At 44.5% G+C, this 25,730-nt stretch overlaps 1 protein-coding gene across 1 annotated transcript; it reads right to left on the reverse strand.

Annotated features, from left to right (window-relative positions):
• Positions 1 to 7,933: 7,933 nt before the first annotated feature.
• LOC135227702 (protein SPATA31F1-like) lies at positions 7,934 to 15,958 on the reverse strand. The gene is made up of 2 exons (XM_064268320.1): positions 15,777 to 15,958; positions 7,934 to 11,432 (listed from the first exon to the last, which is right to left on the reverse strand). Exons 1-2 carry the CDS (start codon positions 15,956 to 15,958, stop codon positions 7,934 to 7,936), a joined length of 3,681 nt encoding a protein of 1,226 aa, XP_064124390.1.
• Between the last annotated feature and the right edge of the window lie 9,772 nt (positions 15,959 to 25,730).

A 25,730-nucleotide genomic window follows, 5' to 3' on the forward strand; every position in this document is an offset into this window, starting at 1 on the left:
GCTGCGGGCGGCCCTCCGGGGACTCTGAGGTGTTTGTATGGGGGCCGCCCTCAAGGTGCCCCTGTGTAGGAGAATGATCCTATGTGTCTGCTGCCTCTGGCCCCTCGAGAGAGTTCCTGAGGAGGGTTGGAGAGCCGCCGCCATGGAGCACCCCTGTGTGAACGGAGCCTCCGCAGGAGTCTCTCTGTATTTGTCCCCCCGGGCTCCTCAATGTAACTACGGACCCCCAAGGGCGGCCTCTGGACTTGCCTCTGTGGAAGAGAGTGCCCTGTTGTGAGGATATTCACTCTGCTCAATGGATAGGCTCACGTGTTGGGGTCCTAAAACCTTTGGCCCTCAGCCATGTGAGTGAACTTGGAAGCAAGCCCTGTAGCTCCAGTCAAGCTTTCAGATGACTGCTGCCCTGGCGGATGTCTGGACTGCAGCCTCATGGAAGTCAGAAGCACCCTTCTGAGTCACTCCCAAATTCCTGACCCACATAGTATTTTTTGTTTTAGACTGCTAAGTTTTGGGGCAATTTCTTAAGCAGCATTAGTTAACTAATACACCCTCCTCAGTAGCAGTGGCCTTCCTGGGGATTAGCAGTGAGAGGAAAAACCAAGCCCGGTCCGTTAGGTGAATATTAAGATGATACAGATCCTAAGAATACGGTTTAATTCTAGACCAATCACAAATATTCTGCAAATAGTTCCAGCATGGAAGTGAAGGATGTCAGCAAGTTGCTGTAAATCTTCTCAAAAACACTATCTGAAAAGGAAATAAATGTGGAGAGAATAGCTCACCGCAGTTCCATTTGAATATATTCGTTTCAAAGCTGACCGATATCCTTACTGCCTGGATTTTTCAGCTTCTGATCTTCCACTTATTCTCTGATCACATTCTTATTCTTCTACTTTGTCACATGTGACACTCCCCCCCTGCAAACATAAACGAGAGGACCTCCCTAGGCCCATTTTTTGCACTCTTCACGTTTATTTTTTCCTTATTTGCCCCTAAATGGATCTTATTTATGCAAAAAGTTTCCTATCTCTTTAGTTTCAAAATCTTTTGTCTCCCAATCTCACATGTCTGTCTTCAAGCAGAGCTGCTTTCTTTCTGGTATCCCCATTTCCCAGATTGGTTTACTCTCATTTCTATTAGGAATATCATCAGCCACTCCACGCTTCGATCTCAATGGCCAAGTTCTGTCAGAAATTGCTCACAAGCTTTGAACCAAGACCTACAGTGTCCAGCTGGAGACATGATCATCTTTCCCATTACAACTTTCTGCTTCATCCCCTTCCCCCCTTCCCAGTAATCACCTCAGAGACCCAGATGTATTTACTAAGTATTTACTTGCCAGGCACTATGTATTTACTTGCCAGGCACTATGTATTTACTTGCCAGGCACTATGCTAAAGAAGTAAATGTTTTATGCTCTTGAGTTCATATACTGCCAGTTTTTGAGCCATAAGGGGCAAATTATAGCTTTGCAGTGCACTTATAGGAGTTAACGTATATTATGGAGTCCCTGGGTGGCTCAAGGACCCTGGTTGCGCAGTGGGTAAGGGCTCGACTGCTAACCAAGAGGTGGGCAGTTCAAATCCACCAGCTGCTTTTTGGAAGCCCTATGGGGCGGTTCTACTGTGTTCCATAGGGTCACTATGAGTCGGAATCAATGGCAACGGGTTAGGTGGCTCAAATGGTTAAACACTCAGGTACTAACTGAAAGGTTGGTGGTTCAAATCCACCTAGGGGCACTTCGAAAGAGAGATCTGGTGATGTCCTCCTGCAAGGTCACAGTCTTTGAAAACACTACGGAGTACAGTTCTACCCTGAAACACATAGGGTCACCGTAATTGGGAATCCACTTGATGGCCACTGTTTTTTTGGTTTTATGCCTTTTCAGAGGTGACACTGACACTTAGTTACTGTTTTTTCCTCTTCTGGCAGTCATATTCTTAGTCCCCCTGCCGTTACTCTATCAAATTAGTTTGTCCATAACCTTTGGGTAAACTGGCCACACTTGTAGCTTCATTTGATCTGAATCACCCAGATGTGCACTGTGCACTCAGAATGTCTGTGTGTGTATACTAACTTTTTTAGAGGTTCCAGTTATGCTGATTTCCCAAAGTCCCTTGGTCTTCTGTGTTAGATGAAGTTGCTATTCCTGAGGCCTATGCTTCTGGAAGCCAGTTGTCTGCTACCTTGCAAACTTTTACCCTTATATACAAGTGCTGCTTGTGCTACATTCTTCCAGATCAAATCCAGGACAGAAGAGATGCATTTTCAAGTTTTTGGTTACTGCCTGTCTTAGTTACCTCATGGTGCTATAAGAGAAATCTCACAAGTGGATGGCTTTAACAAAGAGAAATTTATTCTCTCACCGTTTAGGAGGCTAGACGTCCAAATTCAGGGTGTCAGCTCCAGGGGAAGTCTTTCTCTCTCTGTCGTCTTCGGGGAAGGTCCTTGTCATAAATCTTCCCCTGGCCTTGGAGCTTCTCAGTGCAGAGATCCAAGATGCAAAGAACGTGCTTCCCTCCTGCTCTTCTTGCTTGATAGTGATGAGGTCCCCCTCCTCTCGGCTTGCTTTTCTCTTTTATATCTCAAAAGAGATTAACTCAAGATACGACCAAGTCCTATAGATTGTGTCCTACCTCATTAACATCATGGAGGTTAGGATTTATAACATATACACAGGTAATTACATCAGATCACGCAATGGAGGACAACCACACAATACGGGGAATGATGGCCTAGCCAAGTTGATGCACATTTTTGGGGGACACAATTCAATCCCTAACAGTGCCTTTAGGTCAGCTGCTTTCCTGTGGGCCAGGACAGAGTGCTACAGGATATCGCATAAATGCACGTGATGTTGACCTCTTCTTATCGTTGTGGTTGTGGAAACTGGCTAAATCCCAAACTTAGCAGCTCTTCCTATACTCAGAGAAATCACCCATAGCTACTGTATGGGTTACCTGTTCTCATCCCTCCTAGCCTTGATTCACAACTTAGGTTCCACCTCTGAGGAAGCAGAGTGCATATGATGAGCTGGTGACTGTGTAGTTTCTAGAAACAAGTTCTGAAGATTTGGTCTGATGAGCCCCTTTGGGAATACTGGCACTATGATCTCAAGTATACCCTTTGTTTTCTCCAATCATCTTTGCAAAATTTATTCAACAAATATTTATTGAACATTTTCTCCTTGTGATTCTATTTAGATTGTTCCTCCCTTCCGAGCTCAAAGAAAATCTGGAGCTACCTGTTAAACCTACTGTTTTTTTTCAAGTTTTTGTTACTTTATTGCTGCTGGGGAAAACCTTCCCACCTTCTTCTGCAAGATCACTGTCAGTTTTGTTGTTGCTGTTGTTTTTAGCTTTTTCCAACATATGCCATGCTCATATCAATTATCAGGTCAAGGCACTCAAGGTTACTTTGCATTTAACATGCAGGACAAGGGAGCCATGGCTTATTAGGAGGGCTGTGGACCCTCCAGAGCTACTTATTTTTTATAGAGAGCTGAAGGAGAAGGGTTCCCTAGATGCCTTCTCTTTCCCTATTTTTTCGCTATCTCCTGGTGCGTAAGAACGTACCACAAACTTGGTGTCTTAAAACCACACCAATTTATTATGCCATAGTTTCTGCAGTCGGGAGTATAGGCGGGGCTTAGCTTAGTCCTTTGCTTATGGTCTCACAAGACTGCAATCAAGGTGTTCACTAGGATGTGTTCTCATCTGGAGGCTTGAAGGTGGAAGAATCCACTTCCAAGCTCACTCAGGCTTTTGGAAGAATTCATTTCTTACCTTCCTGAGGTACAGTTGTTCCAAAGTTTGCACTTAAAAGTACTGCGGATTTAGAGTTGTCCCTGAAAATAGGTTTGGAGTAGGGGGTAGGGTTGACAGGTGTGGAATCCTGGTTAACATTAAGATTTGGGTTAGAACTACACATGTGGTCATGCCATGCATCATGGCCTCCCTCCTGTAGAACCAAGGCCTGCATCTTCACGGTGCCTTGAGAGTGCCCTTGGTGGGTGTGTCTATCTGCTGTCTTGAAGGGGCTGGGGGGCAGGGCCCTGCAGGGATGGAGGCAGTAGTAAATTGGTGGCCCTTGTGGAGATGGGTGCATAGGTGAAGGATGAAGGCAGTAGATCTACTGCAAGCCCTTGACATTTTTTTAAGAGCACACAGAGAAGTTGGTGAGACCAGGGGTATGCACATGAATCCACTGCTGTCTCTATTAAAGAACAAGCAGTGAAACAAAAATTACAAAGGAGAGTTTAGAGGAGGGATAGGCAGGCCTGGTTCTGAGGTGGCCTAGGAGGCTTTACAGAGGAAAAGGGCTTTGAAGGATGAATTTGGACTGCATATGTGTTTGTGAGTCTACAAGAGGGGCTGTATCTTTTTGTTATGTGTGCAAGTCAGCTTTGTATGTGCTTGTGTATTTCTGCCTGTGTCTACTTGAGTATTTCCGACCCAGGGGGTTCCCTGGTCTATGTAGATGTGTATTTCTGGTCAAAGTTTCTTCGTACTCTGTAGTATTTCTGTGTGGCATCTTTGAATCTGTGTCTTTGTCTTTATGTACGTGTGTGACTGGATGTCTGTATGTCCACGTGTTATTTACTGTGTGTAGTGAGATCCTAGTCTGACGTCTGTCTTTAATCATCCTTCCCACTCCTGAGTGTACTGCAGCTGCCAGTAATATTTACCTGAATGATAGGTTTCCCTTCCCGTGGTCTGGATTCCCACCGGTAAGACTATCTGCCCAGGGTCCTGACCCTGTGGCCACTGTACAGGCTTGACCTTGGAAGTAAAACATTCTGGAAAGCCCCCAGCATGCCCCTTGCCTGGCCATGGACCCAGAGAAGTTACTGTGGAGGAGAGATACAAATCGGGGAAAGGAGGCTGTTGGCAGAACCCATCCCTCCTTCTTGGAATGGATATCTTTCTCTGTCTCCTTCTCAGGGCCCCTTCTTCCCCTGTGCTCTCATACAGACCAAGTATTCAGGGGCCTGACCTCAGTGTCTCTGGGGATGGGAATGGACATCTCTTAGCAAGCCCAGCCAGGTGTGTCAGGGATTTGGTACAGTCTCTCAGCACCTTACCTGTCTGAATGGTGCCCTTTCTCCATCTGTCCACTCTAACTCGAGATTGTCCTTCCTCCTTTCCTATCCCTACGGTGGACACAGGAACCTTCTTAGCCTTTCTTTCATGATAGCCCTGGCTAATGCCATAGGCCCCTGAGCACAGGTAGAGCATTAGGGCTTGATGGCCAGTAAAAGAGCAGAGGCCCAGTGACCTCTCTCATGGTGCAGAAAATAGCATCTCAGTGGGGTCTTACCCTCTCACTCCTGTGCTCAGTGTGTTTTTGTCCTTCCCTGGATGGGACAGGGTGAGCATGTACAAAATGAGTCAGGCATGGTCCCTGTCCTCAAGGACTCAGCGATTCACAGGCAGAACTATGTTTGGAGAAGACATACTTCTCTTACTACTGTTACTCAGTACCCTAAGTTACGTTTATAGAATTCTCAAGTACTCACCCAGACACCCAGAAAACCCAAAGGAAGGGCTGTAGAAGGTCAGGGCTGTTCACCATGACATGTTACGTCAAAGGCCCAGTGGTGAACTCCAAAGATCCCGAGCAAGCAGTGATGTATTCCAAGCATGTACCACCACTTCTGGGGTATAGTACATTTTTGGAGTTTGTGCCCTGCCCTAAAGCATTTATTTTGCTCTTATTTTAACTCTCTTGAGCACTGGGGGGAGGAGGAAGGTAGGGGCTGTGCAAGGGTTGTGGGATAGGATGAGCAAAGCTACATCCACACAACAACATCCTGCATGAGTTCATAGGCTCTCACCCTGTCTCTTCTCAGCTCTTGATTTTGCTGAGAACTCATAATCCTGAAGGTATTGGTTCCAGCTAATCTCACTGGCCCAGCCCTTTGGCACAGGACTTTGGTCAGCATCATGAGCCCATGCTGGGGTGGGGCAGGTAGGAGCCTGCGGGGACCACGGGAAGGACCTGCTCCACCGTATGTCAGGATGTGTGCACACTAACCCTTGCTTCCCACCTGACGCTGTTTTGACCCTTTTGAGTCACTTCCCTTCACTCTTGCCTTCCTCTGTTTCTCTCTCTGTTCTGTGGCTCTCTATCCAACTCCCACCAGGCAGGGAGGATATGCCTGCCACAAGACCTCCTTTGGTCTCCTTCGGGGATGCATTAGTAAAACACGTAGAAAATGTTGGCATGGCAGGCCTAGGGCTTGTGCCTGCCTCCTCTGGTGGCCACAATAGGAGCTGGGACCCCATGCTTTAGGCAGAGAATCACCATTCTCAACAGGGATACATCCATGCTTCTTCCCATCCTGGTTTTTCTGCATCCTCTCAGTGGACACTTTATGCTAAGCAGTGGAATCCTATAGAGGAAGTGAGTGCAGCCACCACCTCCTCCTGGTTTGATGGGATGGTGAGTGATCCTGGCTTTCCTTAGGAACCAGTGAGGCAGGGGTATCCCACAGTCCCCTGTACCACATCATCAAGAAGCCACATTTCCTGCTCTTTCTCCAGCTCTTGGCTTCTCTGTGGTAGGTCAGAGGAGGACACAGGGATGGTACCTTTTGAAGGCTACTAGGTGGTGGCCAAAATAGTAGTCTATCTCACATGCTTAGGGCAACCTCTTTGTCTTTTTGTTTCCCAGTTCTTTCTTCCTGGCCCCAAACCTCACTGGTCACTGAAGGCTAGGATGCCACATCTGCCCTCTTTCTGCATCGCTAGGCCCATGTTCTTTGTCAGGCGCATAAATCTCAGAGTTTGCTTACCTCCCTCCATCAAGAGCACTCAGGCTGTGGGTTGACTTTCTGGCTCTGGACTTTTTTTAATTCCGAAAAACCCAGCTTTTCGCCATTATCATGCCCTGGTCAGGAGCATGGTGTGCTGTCCCAGGTGTTCATACTACCATTTACATTCTTTCCCTACTGGCTTCCTTCCCTGGCAGCCTTAGGGCTGGGGGACAAACCTCTCTACCTTCTACTCTGATCTTCATTCTAGTAGGCATTCCTTCCATGTAGCTGAAAGGCACTGGAGATGGGAAACAGGCAAAAGGGCCACAGCAGGCTCCCAGATTGTTTGAAAGATCTTGTTAGTACCAACCAGGGAGCAGAGAGGGGAGATTCTGTATTTTGGTTTTGACCTCTGTCATACAAACTGCTTTTTCGAATCTCAAAAGCACATCTTCAAGGATGAAGCACCGTGGCACTCCCCTAAAAACCTTCCAGATTGCAGGCGTATATATGTATCAGCCATCAATTAATGATTTTTGCCTATGGGTGGGCAAACAATGCATTGATTTCCAGACCACTCCTTCTTGTCAGTACTGTTGTCATGGGGTTCAAGATTATCATGGGAAGCTTTGACTGAACTCCAGCCTGACCTTTACCCTCAGTGTACCTTAGACAAGTGCCTTGCCTTCTCTACTCAAGTCCCTTTATCCACAGTCCAGGATAGGGCTGGGAGGAGTTATGTGGAATGCTAACACATCTGAACTGTGGGTTGAAGGTTATTGTCTAATAGAAAAGACTGTATACCTCCCGCTCAACCTTTAACATATCACAAGGAGACAAGAAGGAACAAGCAGGCATGTATCTTTGCCTAGGGATATATTTGGGCTATGCTTTGCACAACCTGTACATTAAAGAAAATGACAATACAGGGATTTGATACCCTACAGACTCTTTTAATGAACTGGATCTTCTTGAAGAAAGCAGTGTTTTTCTCTGAAGTAAGGGTTGGGACGTATGGTGGGTTCTCAGGTTGGGTGGCACAAGCCTCTCGAGGATGGTGCCAAGCAGCTGTGGAGGTGGCCCAGCATAGAGCCAGAGCAAAGATGATGAGAGTAGTGCCAGAGCTGATTGTCTGGGGCCTCCAGGCCATCCGAGAAGGCCAGGCTCACCTGTTTCTCAGTGGGGAGAAATTGGGCTTCGGATCCTTTGTTGTCTTCTCTGTCTTAGCTTGTCCCACAGGCCTTTGGCTGGGGCCAGGCTCTTCTTAAGACGATTTTTTCGCGTTTTGGTCACTTTCTCCTCTGAGGAAAACATGGATTTCTCATCTACTGTCTTGGAACGAATACAGCTAAAAATGCACTTCACCTTATTTCTTAAGCCAGGTTCTGGAAGGCCAGGGCTCTTCTGAGTATGGGCTAGTCTCATTCCCTCCTCTGAGATCTCATTCCACAAAGGTTTGTCCTGCAAAGGCTTACCCTGAATTAGTGGGCCCAGCGAAGACCGGCCCTGTGAAGCCTGGGGCACCACAGGCTGGGCAGTCCCAGGAATCCTGCCTGGTTCTGTAATGACATTCAGGTTGCTTTCACTGTCCTCCACATCATTCTTCTCAGAATCTTTCCCCCCAAGAGCCCCTGGAGGTAGTTTTGGGAGCTTAAACTGAGGACAGTACTGAGGACTGTGCTGAGAGGGGGCTGGAATATCAAAGCTCACACTCCTTTGCCAGGGACCTCGGGGTGTCCTGTTCACAGATAACCCTGCTGGCTTCTGGTCTTCAGCAGGGGGTCTGTTTTCTGCAGGTGAGGGCAGCCCAAACCCTGGATTCCATTCTGTAGTGTCCCCTTGTGGTTTCGGTTTCCGTGGGTACTCTTTCTTCACTGCCAGTGTGGGTACTTGGGCTGAGTCATTGGTCTTGCTGGGGACTTGAGACTCAGGGCAGCAGGCCTCTTCCAGGCTGGAGCTGTTCACTCTGGCTTCTAGCTGAGCACAAAGCTCCTGGACATCTGCCATGTCCCTGCTGAGATGTGAGATCTTGGAGACCCAGTGGATAGAACCATGGGGCCCTGCTCTGGAACTGCCTTGTTTCTTTCTCTCCTGTACTGTCTTCACCTCAAAAATCGGCTGTTTTCTGAGGCAGATCAATTCTGGATCTGGGGCATATGGACTGTTTGGTGGGATATGGAGTTTCTGGAGCCATGTTTTCCCTTCACTGTTTAGACTCCCAGATGCCTCCTGTGTGGGTAATTTCTCTGAGACTACTACAGTTTGGTTCCGAGACTCCCTTGCTTTTATGGGAATTCCCATCTGTATTTCTAGGACCTTTTTTCTCAGATGGAAATTTAGTTCGGTCAAGATGGGTGTTTTGAGTGCCTTTAGAATAGCAGCATTTGTTTGACTTTCTAGATGCACCATCTCCTTTGTTTGTTCCTCCTGCACCTCAGCAAGGAACTCCTGTGCACCATCAGCACCAGTCTCGTCGTCTTGAAGACCTGGCCCAGGACTTCTGCACTGTTCTTCGTAGGAGATCATCTCAGTCAGAGGCTCTGGTGTGATTTCAACAGGCTCAGGCATTATCTCTGCAATTTCAGATTGGCTAGTGATTGGCAGGCCTGTGGCCTTGGAGGGAGCCAAATAATAGAGATCAGGCAGCCCTGACAGGAAGGCTAGATGTTTGTCCTGTAAATTAGTTCCCAGCTTCTCCACGGGTCCCTTGGGCAGGGATCTGGACAGCTTAGTGTGGTCAATGACAGCACCTGGTGAGGTCTGTGAGGGCACAACTTTCTGATATATCTCAGGATCAGTTGCTGCCTTCAGCTCTAAGAGCTTGTTTTCTGGAATGCAGGCGTACTGAGCTACCTCCATATTCCCCAGAATTCCACAGTCCTGGCAGATAAATATATGGGCAATGACAGTGCCCTGGAGGGTCTGCCAACATTTGTAATCGATGTGGTTCTGCACTATTGCTTTGGTCTGGGTGAGCAAGTGTGGCATGGAGTCTAACACTGGGGCCAATGTGAGTGAGGTCATGTCACTAACCCCACTGACCTCTGGGGCTACAGACCAGGAGACATTCACATTGTCCAAGGCTTTACTGCTCAAGAGCAGAGGCTGTTGGTCAGCACGGGACAGGAGCAATGCAGTGGACTGCTTGATCCTCTGAGACATGCCACCGTGCTGGGGAATTAACTGCTTTTGGAGGTGGAACTCCAGCAGCCTCTGGGCATGGTCCGGGAAGAAGGGTAGTTCCCCCCTGAGGAGTGAGATGGGCTTCCTGGACCAGGAAGATCTCAGGGTCTCTGGAGACTGGGTTGTGTCACCGGTCTTATATTGCATGAGACTCTGGGCATCCTGAGATCTCTCGAAAGCAGCTGGCAATTGCCACCTAACCTGGAGCTGCCTCTGCAGGAGGTTCCACTCCAACACTTTGAACTTGGCCAGAGCCCGAAATGGGATATTGATCTGGTTTCGTTGATGGTCAGTTGGAGACACCAAATTTGGGACAGATGTGGAAGAAGGTGAAGCTGACTGGGGTGGATTATTAGTCAAGAGCAGGAGGAAGGAGTGCTCATTGAAGAAAAAAAGAACATTCAAGGGAAATTGGGGTATGTACCTGTTTGTGGAAATCCCTTGAACCTCAATGTCAGTGACAAGCAAGGACTCACTGGTTAGACAAGAGAAGCTGCAGAATTGCTGGCTGTGCTTCTGCTTCAGACGATCACCTGAGTCTTCAGCCTGTCTCTCAGGCTGTGGATAGAGGCTATTTAGAACTTTAAGGGCTGGAGAGGGCAAGGCCAGAGCCAGAGGGCTTGGGGTTTTCTGGCAGTGGCAGCTTTGATATTGGTCCCTGATGGACCACTTAAAAAGCCAGAAGGCCTGAGTAGGCTGGCTGAGCATACAGGAACCCCAAGTCTTGTGGGAAATGGTCCCAGTTGTTTCAACACAAGCATTCAAATTATAATTCATAAACTGCCTCAGAGACTCTTCCACATGCCTGGGGCGTACGCACCTCTGGAAATGCATCCATTTTTTTACATGGACCTCAAGAAACCTGAGAAGTTCAGGACTGAGTAATGGGAGGTGGGCGGGAAAGATAGTGACCGTATGTATTGCTATAGCATGTGTCAGATTCGTGAGGTCTGTGGTCAGGAACAGCAGAGAGACATGGGATCTCAAGGGCTGCTGGCCTTGGTTCCCATGGAAAAATTTGTGGTTGCTATACAGCATCTCTTGCTGGTTCACAGGAACTCTGGTCTCCCCAAGGCTTGAAGAAGGTATAGTTCCTGGGTTCCTGGGCACATCTGGCAGTTGAAATACCTTCCCTAGCTGCAGGTGTTCATCCCAGTGATCTCGGATGATGACCACACTGGTTGATGGGGCAGCCGTCTGGGTTAAGGATTTCTGATCCGTTAATTGTAATAGTGTGGAGGTTACGGATGCCGATAAAAGTTCTCTGGAGTTCTTGGAACGCAGTTGCAGACTCTGCTTAGACACTCCAGAGATGGACAGAATTTCTAGGCAAGAAGAGGGTTGTGAGGTCCCTGCCGAAGTAGGGGTGTTCAGGGTGTTTTCACCTGTCACCAATTGTTGAATGTCCAGAGCCATGGCATTGGAGACCGGATAGTAGAGGTCTGCATATAGGAGCTGCAACACACGTCCTTCTCGAGGAAGCCAGGCCTGCCTGGAAAGGGACGCATGGCAACCGTTACTGATGCAGTGTCATCTGCCTCCTTGGAAGAGTGTGGTCTGGGGGATTGGTCTTTCCTTTCCCCTAGGCCTGTAAGCCCTGGGCCTACCCCTGGGAATCTCCCACTTTGCTTGTTAGGCCTGGCTGAGCTGAGGCTCTTGGTCATGTTGGGCAAGGTCACAGACAGCTGCTGGGTGGGCAGGGCCCTCAGATAGGACTGGGAGGTAGGGTGAATTCTCTGCTGAACTCTGTTGAGAAGCTGAACTAGAAGGGAACAAAGCAGGTGAGGGTGTCAGGTAGTTAGCAGAATGGCCATCACCAGGCACATCACCAAGTATAACCTAGAGTCAGTCTCATTTGGGGCTATGAAAACAATGTCCGTTATCCATATTTGTGGATAATGACATCTTTGTGCGAATACTGTATTCTAGGGACTGTGGATTGTCCCTGGTGCTATATACAGCATCTCTTGGGGACTAGTCCTGTCCTCTGGAGATCTTATTAGGAGGATAAGATGACAGGCTTCTGTCTGAAGACTGTCCTAGTGAGTGACCTCCCTATGTTTCCAGGCCAAGACAGACTCAGAGGAGTCTGCCTTTGAAAGGATGTAGAAGCAAAAGGAATATGACAGTGATGACTTAATTATGCAAAATCCAGACTCTAGGCCGAATAACGTGTCTCCTTGCTGAGTTCCACTTCATGTAGAATCTTTTATAAATTACGTACTAGTCAGACCTGAAGTCCAGGAATAATGTGACTTTTTTAGCATAGAGTAGATTGGGAGACTGTTCTCTCCTGTGATGTCTGACCACTTCTGTCCTGGCAACTGTCTCAACCAGTGAACCAGCCTCTCTCATGTATGGTTCCCTCCCATGCATTGTCCCTCTCCTCTTCCTTGTCCCTGGCCAAACTGAGAAATCATCACAGCCCAGGCTGGGACTTGGGAGACAACAAAGGACAGAGAGCAAGAGATCACCTTTTTGGGACAGCGAGACCCTTTTGGAGTTTTTCAGCTTCTTCCTTAGAAGGTCTCCTAGCTGAAGAACCAGGAAACAGTGTTACATGGACAGGAGAGGGTAGGGGCATTCTATAGGAAGCTAGTAATGAGGCCTTGGACTCTCAGTAAAGGAGACTAAAGGCTTCAAGAGTCAGGCTCCAAGGCATGTGTGTGTATAGCTTAAACATTTACACTATGTATCTCATTCCTAATCTCATTTGATGTTCACAATCACAGTGTGAGTGCAGCAGGATCATCAGTGTTATGCCTGTTTTATGGATAATAAGACTGAGACGTGGAATGGCTTCCACAGTGTCATAAAAACTAGTAAATAACACAGTTAAGGACCTCTGTCTTATTTCCTCATTCCCAGCAGGTTAAGGTAGAGAAATCTGGACATGTCCAGGCTCTGATTTCCTATCCAAGGAAGTTTCTATAAGAAATTGTCAATTTGGGGAACTTCAGCCTTTAGTGGTTAAAGTAGCTTGCTCCTGGCACTAAGGGATAGGGTTAGTATCTGTGAGAACCTCGCTCACGGTGAAGGGGAATCAGAGGAGAGACTGGGACCTTACCTCTTTTTGGAGCATCTCTAGCCCTTTGGGTGACCCTTTGGTGTTGCTTAAAGACAAAAAGGGTTAGAATGTGAAGCTTTGACACAAATTTCTTTTCATGCCCAAAATGGGATAAAACCAATAAACATTTTCTAATCCCTTTTATATACCTTTCTATATTTTATACTTTTACTACATTTCCTTTCCTTAGTCCCCCTTTTTTACCCCAACATTTCTCTTTTCTGCTTATTTGACTCACTTCTAGGCTCTTCCAGACCCCATGCCTTATACCCCATTTCTAGGAGTTCTGTGGGCGGCTTAGGATGACACAGGAGGAAGAGTGGAACAGATTAAAGGGCGAATGGTTCCAGTAGCCAAAAGCTTCAGCTTACAAAGGCCCTAAAGAACCACCAACTAGAAAAATCACCCAAACTGGGAGGTCCAGTAAGGTAGACTTTATATCTTTGACCCCTCAACCCAAATCAGCTAATGTCCTTGGCGTTTCAATTAGAGTACATTACATGGAGGGCTGGCAAGGGATTGTTCTAGGCTCTAAGAAGTAAATGACTATACAAGAATAACTGAAGGTTTGATTAAAAAAAAAAAAAACTCTCAAGCAGGGATAAGGAGAGAAACTGGGGGTTTAAAAGCTTCTTGTCTGAGACTTAACAGATGAATAGTGTTCAGGGTGTTTCCCTACCTCATGGGCACTCCTGTTAGATTCCAGTCTGAATCCATGGTGTTTCTTTTTCATTTGCCAAATATTTATTATAAGGCAGAAAACAGAGGCATATTTATATAAGGGATATCCAGCATGCCACCAAAGGAAAGTAGGGCACAACATGGTCTTGCCTCAATACATTGAGGAGACCAGTTCTCCCTCTATCTAGGCATCCAGGATACTGGTGCCTTATGATTCTCAGCACTGAGCCTTGTCATCTCCACCTCACAGTCATCGACTGCATCACAAAGGCCTCCCGTGTCATAAAGCAGATGTGGCATCAAAGCCCTGTAGCTGTCGTAGGGAAGTTTATGTGGTGATTCAGTCTGTAGATGAGGGCATCGGGTTATCTCTGAGGGTCTCAGAGCTTGCAACTAAAGATGCCATGGCCAGGCCACAGGCAGTGTCTGTGCTCCCCTTCTCTCTCCACTGCCCACACTTTACACCAGCCTGATGACTCAGCTCTCTCTGTTACAACAGTCTGAAACTCTCCAGAAACTGAGTGTTTAAGCACACAGCGCTTATAAGAAAGAGTAGCCAGGGCAGAGAACCCTCCACCAGCTCCTTCACTTGTCCTAGACACTTACCTGAATGTACACAAGAGGTTAGGGCAGGCAGAGTCAGGTTAAGGCTTGGAAATGGAGAGCTTTGATGTTACAAGTAATGGGTGATTGGTAATCAGAGGTGCAGGAAGGGGTCCAAGGCTGATGTGACAGGAAAAGACCAAAGCAGGTGTATCTTTAAATGACATTGTGGGAACAAGAAAGGGATGACACCAGGCTGTGTGCCTGAGAAGAGATTGTAAACACTACTTCTATGGAGGCGGAGGAATGAGCCTCACCTGTGGAGGCCTGTCCAAGGCCTGGTTTCCCAGAGCTGCCCTTTCAGATGTTCTAGCCTTTGCCTCCTCAGGGAGATGACCACCTGCAGAGATGGGTTGGTGGCCACTTTCAACTAAGGGCCAAAAACTAGTTGTTCGTGGTTAGATCTACTCATCTACTCTGGATGCATGCTGTTTGACTGGAGAAGTTTTTTGTGCTGTTTTTTTTTCAACCTGGATTCTGGAAAGCTTTAGGCAAGGTAGGCGTTTTCCAATTCAGTCCCAGGACCCAGCGTTTCTACCGTCTACCCTTATTTTACACATTTATGTTACCTGCTTGGCTTCTTTCGATATTGTGATATGCTTCTAACACCCCAGGATTTCTGTTTCCTTGAAAAGGCCTTTCAGTGAGACTGGTCTGACAGCCAAACAATTCTTGGGCTGATAATCTCTGAAGAGGGTATTTGTTCTTCCTCCAGCTTCCAGTCCTCCACCAGCAGGTATGGTGAGTGCTTATTTTCAAATGTTAAAACAACCTGCATTTCTGCAATAAACCTTGTCTCGATGGTTAAGGCTGTGTGTCAACTAGGCTAGGCCATGATTCTCAGTGGTTTGGCAGCTGTATGATGTTGTGATGACTTCCATGATGAGATTTGATAGAATGTGATCACATCTGATGGGATCTGTTGTGAGTAGCCAGTCAGTTGAAAGGGAGTTTCATTCGGCCTGTGGCCTGCATAGACATTCTGGTGGAGCTCGTGGGCTTTTGCTTGCTCTGTATCCTGCAGCTGGCACCTGTTCTTCTGACCTTGGTTCCCTGGACTTGAGCTAGCTGCTTTCCTGCTGCCTTGTCTGGCGATCTTGGGATTTGTCTATCTTTGCCGTTTGTGAGCAAGAGCCCTTCTCTCTGTCCTGCGGGTCTTGGATTCATCAGCCCCTGTGGCTACGTGAATTGATAAAAATCTCTATCTGTATATATTTATATCTTTTATTGGTATAAATCTTCCCTAGAGAACACAGCCTAAGACACTTGTTTAGTCATAATTTTACTTGCTAAAATTTTGTCAAAAATTTTTGCATCAACAGTTGGGTTGCACAACCTATTAATGCAATTGCTATCACTAAGTTGTACACCTGTTAAAAGTAAAATTGGCAAAAATTGAGTGATAGATATATTTATAACAATGACCAGAAAAAAAAAAAAAAGAAGAAGTATAGCTTCTGGAGCTGCTTAGGTACAACGATATACCTCATGGGATTTGGTTCCTTGGTTTGGAGGTTTAGGGTCCTGGTTTCATGGGACTTTTCAGTTAATTGGCCTGATAACGTGGTTAGTGCTTCTGTTGCACTCCCAAGTTCACTGAATAGTGCCTGTAGTCTTAAAAGCTTGCAATCAGTCATACAAGGTCCAACAGCTGCCGCCTTTGCCATGAGATCAGAAGAACTGGATGGTGTCTGGCTACCATCACTGAATATTTTTTTTTAAATAATTTTTATTGTGCTTCAAGTGGAAGTTTACAAAGCAAGTCAGCCTCTCACATAAAAACTTATATACAACTTGCACATATTCTCCATTACTCTACCCCCGCCATGAGACAACCCGCTCCCTCCTTCCACTCTCTCTTTTCGTGACCCTTTTGCTAGCTTCTAAGCCCCTCTACCCTCCCATCTCCCCTCGAGGCAGGAGATGCCAACATAGTTTCAAGTGTCCACCTGATCCAAGAAGCTCACTCCTCACCAGCATCCCTCTCCAACCCATTGTCCAGTCCAATCCATGTCTGACGAGTTGGCTTCGGGGGTGGTTACTGTCGTGGGCCAACAGAAGGTCTAGGGGCCATGATCACCAGGTTCTTCTAGCCTTAGTCAGACCATTAAGTCTGGTCTTTTTATGAGAATTTGGGGTCTGCACCACACTGTTCTCCTGCTCCCTCAGGGCTTCTCTGTGGTGTTCCCTGTCAGGGCAGTCATCAGTTGTGGCCAGGCACCAACTAGTTCTTCTGGGTGATGTAGTCTCAGGATGATGTAGTCTCAGGATGTAGTCTCTGGTTCATGTAGCCCTTTCTGTCTCTTGGGCTCGTTATTATCTTGTGTTCTTGGTGTTCATTCTCCTTTGATCCAGGTGGGTTGAGATTCATTGATGCATCTTAAATGGCCGCTTGCTAGCATTTAAGACCCCCGACACCACTCTTCAAAGTGGGATGCGGAATGTTTTTTAATAGATTTTATTATGCTAATTGACTTAGATATCCCCTGAAACCACGGTCCCCAAACCTCTGCCCCTGTTTCACTGACCTTGGAAGCATTCAGTTTATTCAGGAAACTGCTTTGCTTTGGTTTAGTCCAGTTGTGCTGATCTCCACTGTTGAGTGTTGTCCTTCCCTTCACCTAAAGCAGGTCTTGTCTACTATCTGTTTGGTAAATACCCGCTCCCATCTTCCCTCCCTCCCCACTCTTGTAACCACGAAATAGAGTGTTCTTCTCAGTTGAAACTGTTTCTCAAGATCTTATAATAGTGGTCTTATACAATATTTGTCCTTTTGCAACTCAGTAATTTCACTCTGAATAATGCCTTCCATGTTTCTCCATGTTATGAATTGTTTCACAGATTCATCACTGTTCTTTTTCAATGCGTATTATTCCATTGTGTGAATATACCATATTTTATTTATCCATTCGTCCATTGATGGGCACCTTGTTTTCCATCTTTTTGCTATTGTAAACATGGGTGTGCATATATCTGTTCGTGTAAAGGCTCTTATTTCTCTAGGATATATTCCGAGGAGTGGGATTGTTGGGTCTTATGGAAGTTCTATTTCTAGCTTTTTAAGGAAGCGCCAAATCGATTTCCAAAGTGGTTGTACCATTTTACATTCCCACTAGCAGTGTATAAGTGTTCCAATCTCTCCACATCCTCTCCAACATTTATTATTTTGTGTTTTTTGGATTAGTGCCAGCCTTGTTGGAGTGAGATGGAATCTCACTGTAGTTTTGATTTGCTTTTCTCTAATGGCTAATGATAGAGAGCATTTCCTCGTGTATCTGTTAGCCGCCTAAATGTCTTCTTTAGTGCAATGCCTGTTCATATCCTTTGCCCTTTTTTTAATTGGTTTGCTTGTCTTTTTGTGGTTGAGTTTTAGCAGAGTCATGTAGATTTTAGGGATCAGGCGCTGGTCGCAGATGTTGTAGCTGGAAATTTTTTCCCAGTCTCTAGGTGGTCTTTTACTCTTTTGGTGAAGTCTTTAGATGAGCTTAGGTGTTTGATTTTTAGGAGCTCCCAGTTATCTGCTTTCTCTTCGGCATTTTTAGTAATGTTTTTTTTATTCTGTTTATGCCATGTATCAGGGCTCCTAAGGTTGTCCCTATTTTTTTCTTCCGTGATCTTTATTTTTTTAGATTTTATGTTTAGGTCTTTGATCAATCTGGAGTTAGTTTTTGTGCATGGTGTGAGGTATGGGTCCTGTTTCCTTTTTTTGCAGGTGGATATCCAGTTATGCCACCGCCATTTGTTGAAAAGAATATCTTTTCCCCAATTAACTGACACTGGGCCTTTGTCAAATATCATCTGCACATATGTGGATGGATTTATATCTTGATTCTCAGTTCTGTTCCATTGGTCTCTCTGTCTGTTGTTGTACCAGTACCAGGGTGTTTTGACTACTGTGGCGGTATAAGAGGTTCTAAAATCATGTAGAGTGAGTCCTCCCACTTTGTTGTTCTTTTTTAGTAATGCTTTACTTATCCAGGGATTCTTTCTCTTCCGTATGAAGTTGGTGATTTGTTTCTCCATCTCATTAAAGAATGTCGTTTGAATTTGGATGAGAAGTGCATTGTATATATAGATGGCTTTTGGTAGAAGAGACATTTTTACAATGTTAAGTCTTCCTATCCATGAGCAAGGTATGTTTTTCCACTTATGTAGGTCCCTTTTGCTTTCTTGCAGCAGTACCTTGCAGTTTTCTTTGTATAGGTGTTTTACATCTTTGGTAAGATTTATTCCTAAGTATTTTATCTCTTGGGGGCTACTGTAAATGGTATTGATTTGGTGATTTCCTCTTCGATGTTCTTTTTGTTGATGTAGCGGAATCCGAGTGGTTTTTGTATGTTTATCTTGTAACCTGAAACTCTGCCGAAGTCTTCTATTAGTTTCAGTAGTTTTCTGGAGGATTTCTTAGGGTTTTCTGTGTATAAGATCATGTCATCTGCAAATAGAGATAATTTGACTTCTTCCTTGCCAATCCGGATGCCCTTTATTTCTTTGTCTAGCCTAATTGTTCTGGCTAAGACCTCCAGCACGATGTTGAATAAGGGCGGGGATAAAGGGCATCCCTGTCTGGTTCCCGTTCTCAAGGGGACTGCTTTCAGGCTCTCAACATTTAGGATGATGTTCCCTGTTGGCTTTGTATAAATGCCATTTATTATGTTGAGGAATTTTCCTTCTATTCCTGTTTTGCTGAGAGTTTTTATCATGAGTGGGTGTTGGACTTTGTCACATGCCTTTTCTGCATCAATGGATAAAATCATTTGGTTCATGTCTTTTGTTTTATTTATGTGGTGGATTACATTAATGGTTTTTCTAATACTGAACCATCCTTGCATAGCTGGTATGAATCTCACTTGGTCATGGTGGATTATTTTTTTGCTACATTGTGGAATTCTGTTGGCTAGCATTTTGTTGAGGATTTTTGCATCTATGTTCATGAGTGATATAGGTCTGTAATTTTCTTTTTTTGTGTTGTCTTTAGCTGGTTTTGGTATCAGGGTTATGCTGGCTTCATAGAATGAGTTAGGTAGCATAGCGTCCTTTTCTATGCTTTGAAATATCTTCAGTAGTAGTGATGTTAACTCTTCTCTGGAAGTTTGGTAGAACTCTGCAGTGAAGCCGTCAGGGCCAGGGCTTTATTTTTGTTGGGAGTTTTTGGATTACCTTTTCAATCTCTTTTTTTGTTATGGGTCTATTTAGTTGTTCTACCTGTGTTTGTGTTAGTTTAGGTAGGTAGTGTCTTTCTAGGAATTCATCTAATTCTAGTTTTCAAATTTGTTCGAATACAATTTTTCATAATAATGTGATATAATTCTTTTAATTTCAGTTGGATCTGTTGTGATATGGCCCATCTCATTTCCTGTTCAGGCTATCTGTTTCTTTTCCTGTATTTCTTTAGTCAGTCTGGCCAATGGTTTATCAATTATGTTAATTTTTTCAAAGAATCAGCTTTTGGCCTTGTTAACTCTTTCAATTGTTTTCTGTTTTCTAATTCATTGAATTCTGTTCTAATTTGTATTATTTGTTTCTTTCTGGTGCCTGACGGTTTCTTTTGTTGCTCTCTTTCTCTTTGTTCAAGTTGTAGGGACAGTTCTTTGATTTTGGCTCTTTCTTTAGGTATGTGTGCATTTATTGATATAGATTATAGATTGACCTCTGAGCACTGCTTTCGCTGTGTCCTAAAGGTTTTGACGGGAAGTATTTTCAATCTCGTTGAATTCTATGAATTTCTTTATTTCCTGCTTCATGTCTTCTATAACCCAGTCTTTTTTGAGCAGGATATTGTTCAGTTTCCAAGTATTTGATTTCTTTTCCCTGGTTTTTCTGTTGTTGATTTCTACTTTTATGGCCTTATGGTCTGAGATGATGCTTTTTAATATTTTGATGTCTTGGATTCTGCAATTCTTGTTTTATGACCTAATATGTGATCTAGTCTAGAGAATGTTCCATGTGCACTAGAAAAGAAAGTACACTTTACGGCTGTTGGGTGGATTGTTCTGTATAAGTCTATGAGGTCAAGTTGGTTGATTGTAGCAATTAGGTCTTCCGAGTCTCTATTGAGCTTCTTACTGGATGTCCTATCCTTCACCGAAAGTGGTGTGTTGAAGTCTCCTACTATAACTGTGGAGGTGTCTATGTCACTTTTCAATTCTGTTAAAGTTTGTCTTATGTATCTTGCAGCTCTGTCATTGGGTGCATAAATATTTAATATGGTTATATCTTCCTAGTAAATTGTCCCCTTAATCATTATGTAGTGTCCTTCTTTATCCTTTGTGGTGGATTTAACTTTAAAATCTATTTTGTCAGAAATTAATATTGCCACTCCTGTTCTTTATTGATTGTCATTTGCTTGATATATTGTTTTTCATCCTTTGAGTTTTAGTTTATTTGTGTCTCTAAGTTTAAGGTGTGTCTCTTGTAGGCAGCATATATACAGATCATGTTTTTCTTTTTTTATCTATTCTGCAACTCTCTGTCTCTTTATTGGTGCATTTAGTCCATTTACATTCAGTTTAATTATAGATAAATATGAGTTTAGTGCTGTCATTTTGATGCCTTTTTATGTGTGTTGTTGACAATTTCATTTTTCCACTTACTTTTTTGTGCTGAGAAGTTTTTCGTTGTAGAATGTGTGTTCTTCCTTTTCACAGTAGTTGAATTTATGTTTGCTGAGTCGTTATGTTTATCTTGGTTTTTATTTTGAAGTATGGAACCGTTAGACCTCTTTGTGGTTACCTTAATATTTACACTTAGTTGACTAAGTAAAAACCTAACTTGTATCTCCCTATATTGCCTTGGTTTCTTCTCCATACGTAAGATCAATGCCTCCTCTATTTAGTCCCTCTTTTTTGATTATTGTAATCTTTTACATAATGACATCAATGATTCCCTGTTTTGAGCAATTTTTTTTTTTTTAATTTTATTTTGTTTTTGTGATTTCCCTTTCTGAGTGGATATCAGGATGTTTTGTTCTGTGACCTTGTGTTATGTTGGTATCTGATATTATTGATTTTCTGATGATAGAATTTCCTTTAGTAATTCTTGCAGTTTTGGTTTGGTGTTTGCAAATTCTCTAAGCTTGTGTTTATCTCTAAATGTCTTAATTTCACCCTCATATTTAAGAGTTTTGCTGGATATATGATTCTTGGCTGGCAGCTTTTCTCTTTCAGTGCTCTATATATGTCATTCCGTTGCCTTCTTGCCCGCGTGGTTTTTGCTGAGTAGTCTGAACTTATTGACTGTCCTTCGTAGGTGACTTTTTTTTATCCTTGGCTGCTTTGAAAATTCTCTTTATCTTTGGTTTTGGCAAGTTTGATGATAATATGTCTTGGTGATTTTCTTTAGGGATCTATCTTGTATGGGGTTTGATGAACATCTTGGATAGATAGCCTTTCATTTTTCATGATGCCAGGGAAGTTTAGTGCCAACAGCTCTTCAACTACTCTCTCTGTATTTTCTGTTATCCCTTCCAGTTCTGGAACTCCAGTCACACGTGAGTTATATTTTTCTTGATAGAGTCCCACATGATTGTTAGGGTTTCATCTTTTTTTAAAATTCTTTTATCTGATTTATCTTCAAATGTATTGGTAACATTGGCCTTATCCTCCATCTCCCCCACTCTGCATTCCAGTTGCTTGATTCTGCTCCTCTGACATCCTATTGAGTTGTCTCATTCTGTAATTTGTTAATCTTTTGAATTTCTGAATGCTGCCTCTCTATGGATTCGTGCAACTTATTAAATTTTTCACTATGTTCTTCAGTAATCTTTTTGATTTCTTCAACTGCTTTATCTGTGTGTTCCTTGGCTTCTTCTGTAGATTGCCTTATTTCATTTCTGAGGTCATCCCTGATATCTTGAAGCATTCTGTAAATCAGTTTTTGTATTCTACATCTAGCAATTCCAGGAATGTATCTACATCTGGGAATGATTTGATTCTTTGATTTGGAGGTATGTAGAAGCAAGCATGGTCTGCTGCTTTATTTGATTTGATACCAACTGCTGTCTCTGAGCCATCAATAAGATATTGTAATATTTTCTTTTCTATTTGCTCACTGAGTCTTATCTTCTTGTTTTCTTTTGTTACAGTACACCCAGATGGGCTACTAGATTGCATTATCTTGATTGCTGTAGCTTTTGCATCCCTATGTCCTGTTATCAGCTGGTCTGTGCTGTTACCAGGTATATAAACCTATGAGTCCATTCACTGTTCTTGAATAGAATCAGCTCAAGTGTCCTGATAGCAGGTCACCTAGTGTGTGGTGTAGGCTCTCACCTATTAACTTAGAGGAGTAGTGTTGATGGTTGTATGTGCCAGTTTCTAGTAGCAGAAGGGGTCACATTCCAAGGAGGGTAGGATGCTGACAGCCTTCCCCCAAGTGTCAGTGAGGTAAGAGTGGCCTTATTCTCTAGAGCGCTCTGGTGTGTGGGCTCTGCAGCTGTACCTTAGGCACCCAGTGCTTGTACCTCTATAGATTGGTAGGCGTCACTAGTCTCAGACTCCTTTAGAAGGTGGCTAGGTGGTGTGGGTGGAGCCTCAGCCCTAAGTTCCCTCATGTGGATCAGTGAGAGCTCTGTTTAATAGGTAGAGAGGTATCTGACCTCCAAAACTTGCCTTTCCTCTGCTCACCTAATACAATTACAGTCAGATTTCTATCAGAATTGCCTTTGCATTATACTAGACACGTAGTTCCCTGTAGGAATGAAAGCCAAAGACTGTGGGTCTCTTATGCCTGGATGGAGCTCGTTCTGTATTGTTATTCCAGTTTACGAAGTCAGGGAAGGATTTTTCCTTTGATTGTTAAATGCTGCTTTTCTCAGGGCAGGAGAATGGGTTAGAAAAGAAAGAAGAAGAAAAAAAAAAAACAGAAGTGCACTTCACTCTCTGGCTCAGGGAATTCCACTGTTAATGAATCCGGGTGGGGCAGGGAGGGAAGGGATCAGATAGACAGTAGAGAGTAACGTGGCAAGATAGACAAAGTTACTTAGCTTGTTTGGTGAGGACTGTTTTTCCTGAGATTCCAGAGCGGTTTATAGCTTGTGTGCACTGGCTGGATCCCTGCTGAGACTGCCCCAGAGAGTTAGGGCTGCTTCCTGTGCTTGCACCATCTCAGGAAGCCACAATCACCTCCTCCACGCTTAGTCCAAGCCCAGTGCCAAGGTTTCCTGTCTGGGACGCTGTACTCCAGGCTCCAAAACAAATGCTGCTTCCCCATGGTTTTTTGTTGCCTGTCAGCTGAATCGGTGTGCAGCCTGCGTGCGCTGGCTGGGTCCCCTCCGAGGTTGTTCCCAGGGGTTAGGCCTGCATCCGTGCATGCCTGTCACAGTAAGCCACAATCAGCCCCACCACTCTGGCACCAGAGAACTGCGAGGACTCAAGGCTGTGGCATGGCACACTAGCTCCGGAAGTGGCCGCTGCTTCAGCATGTGGCATTTCGCTCTCCTGTCACTCAGGTCAACTCCAAGTTCTGTGTTTGATGGTCAGGGTTCATAGACTGTCCTGTATGTAATCGATTCACTTGTTTTTTCGAGTCTTTGTTGCGAGAGGTATAAGCGGAAGCTTCTACCTAGTCAGCCGTCTTGGTCCCGCCCCATCACTGAATATTTGATCAAAGATTCTGTAGAAGAATCTTGATCAAAGGGGCAGAAATGCAGAGTAGCATTTCAAGTTTTCATAGAATCCATAGTTTTTGGAGCCATGAAGACTGGATGGACCCCTGAAACTCTTGCCCTGACATAATCTTTAGACCTTAAACCTAAAACAAAAAATATCCCCTGAAGCGTTCTTAAAACCAAGCAATAGTAAAGAATGTCTGCCTTGAGCGCTGGTATCAAACTTGACAACAGCAACTCAAAAGATTACATTGGATACTTAGGGGGCACTGAATTTATGTTAATGGAGGAGAAACAACTTGGAAAAGAGAGTGAGAATGGTTTCACAACCTGAAAAATACAGTCAGTGTCACTGAATTGTACAGGTAGAAATTGTTGAATTGCTGTATGTTCTGCTGTGTACATTAACAGTGACAAAAGCAAAATAAATTAGGAAGAGAATTTTGCATCTATATACATGAGGGATATCGGTCTGTAGTTTTCTTGTGATGTCTTTGTCTGGTTTTAGTATCCAGGTTATTTTGGCTTTAGAGAATGCATTGGATGTGTGTTCCAGCTATCACTGTTTACCTTCAAGTGATATTATGCCACTTCACATATGTAAGAACCTTCGTGCCAGCCTTTTGGTACTGTTGCCATATTTTGACATCTACGTACGTTATAAATTCCACAGTGCAATGTTATTTTTTCTTTAAACAGAAGATTATCTTTTAAAGGTAATTAAAATATTAAGAAAACTAGTTCTTGGGGGTAAGGGCCAAGATTGTGGAGTAGTCAGACTCTTAGTCCCTCTTAAAACAAAGATCCCAAAAAACAGGTGCATCGATTATATAGGACAATCTAGGAGCCCTGAACATCAAAGACAAAGTTAAAGAATTGGACTGAGCAGCAGGGGGAGGAAGAGACAGTTCAGAAGTGGTGAGGAGTTGCAAGACCTGACCTGGCAGGAGCTGGCACCCCTCAGACCGGATTCACTGGTGAGAGCATGATGAGAAAAGCAGTGGCATTTGGGACGTGTTTTCCACATCAGAAGGGACAGAGCAAGCAACGGAGAGTTCACTCAGGCCTCCAAAATCAATGAAAAGCGGTGTTCTCCACATAGGATAAGTAGTAGTGTCTAATCTACTGTGCAATCCAAAAAACACCCCTTTGGAAAAAGTTCCCCATTTTCTGACCCTTCCCCACTCTGCACTGGGTCCTGAGCCAGCTTCCATGATAACCACTTTCCCTGTGCTGGAAGTAGGACCCATGGTGTGCCATGAGGCATCCTCCCAGCCTTGGAGATGGAAGAAATTTACAAACAGGAAAAAATAATCTGTCAGCTCGCCTAAGCTGGGAACTTAGTGCCAAAATAGCTTTTTTGCCTAGGCACAGGCATAAGCGGTCCACAGACTTTGAATGCCTCTCACACCTGCATAGACTTTTGTGGGCTCATTTCAACAGTGTAGGCCTTCATTAGCACAGTACAACAGGGTATATATCTGAAGTCTAATGTCATATGGTGGAGAGGCAGATTTGTGATGTTTGACACCACTCTGCCTGTTAAGCAGGGTCCTCACCTTCCCACATCAGGGGCCTGAGGACTGGTGGCTTCACCCATGCCACCTAGCCACCCTCAAAAGGGGTCATCCAAGGATAAGTGGTGACTCCCAGTCTTTATAGCCAACAGCATTGGGTGTCCATAATTGCTTGCGAAACCCACCCACCTAGGTGCTATAGGGAATGGGGACATGCTTTCCTCACACGCAGGCGTGGTTGTCAGTCCCCTGCCTTTCTCAGTACATGACCCCCTACTGAAGCCACATGCCTGTGCCTTACCAATCACCCTTGCT

The sequence above is a fragment of the Loxodonta africana genome, chromosome 15, assembly GCF_030014295.1.
Source record: "Loxodonta africana isolate mLoxAfr1 chromosome 15, mLoxAfr1.hap2, whole genome shotgun sequence".
In the NCBI taxonomy this organism is placed as follows: domain Eukaryota; kingdom Metazoa; phylum Chordata; class Mammalia; order Proboscidea; family Elephantidae; genus Loxodonta; species Loxodonta africana.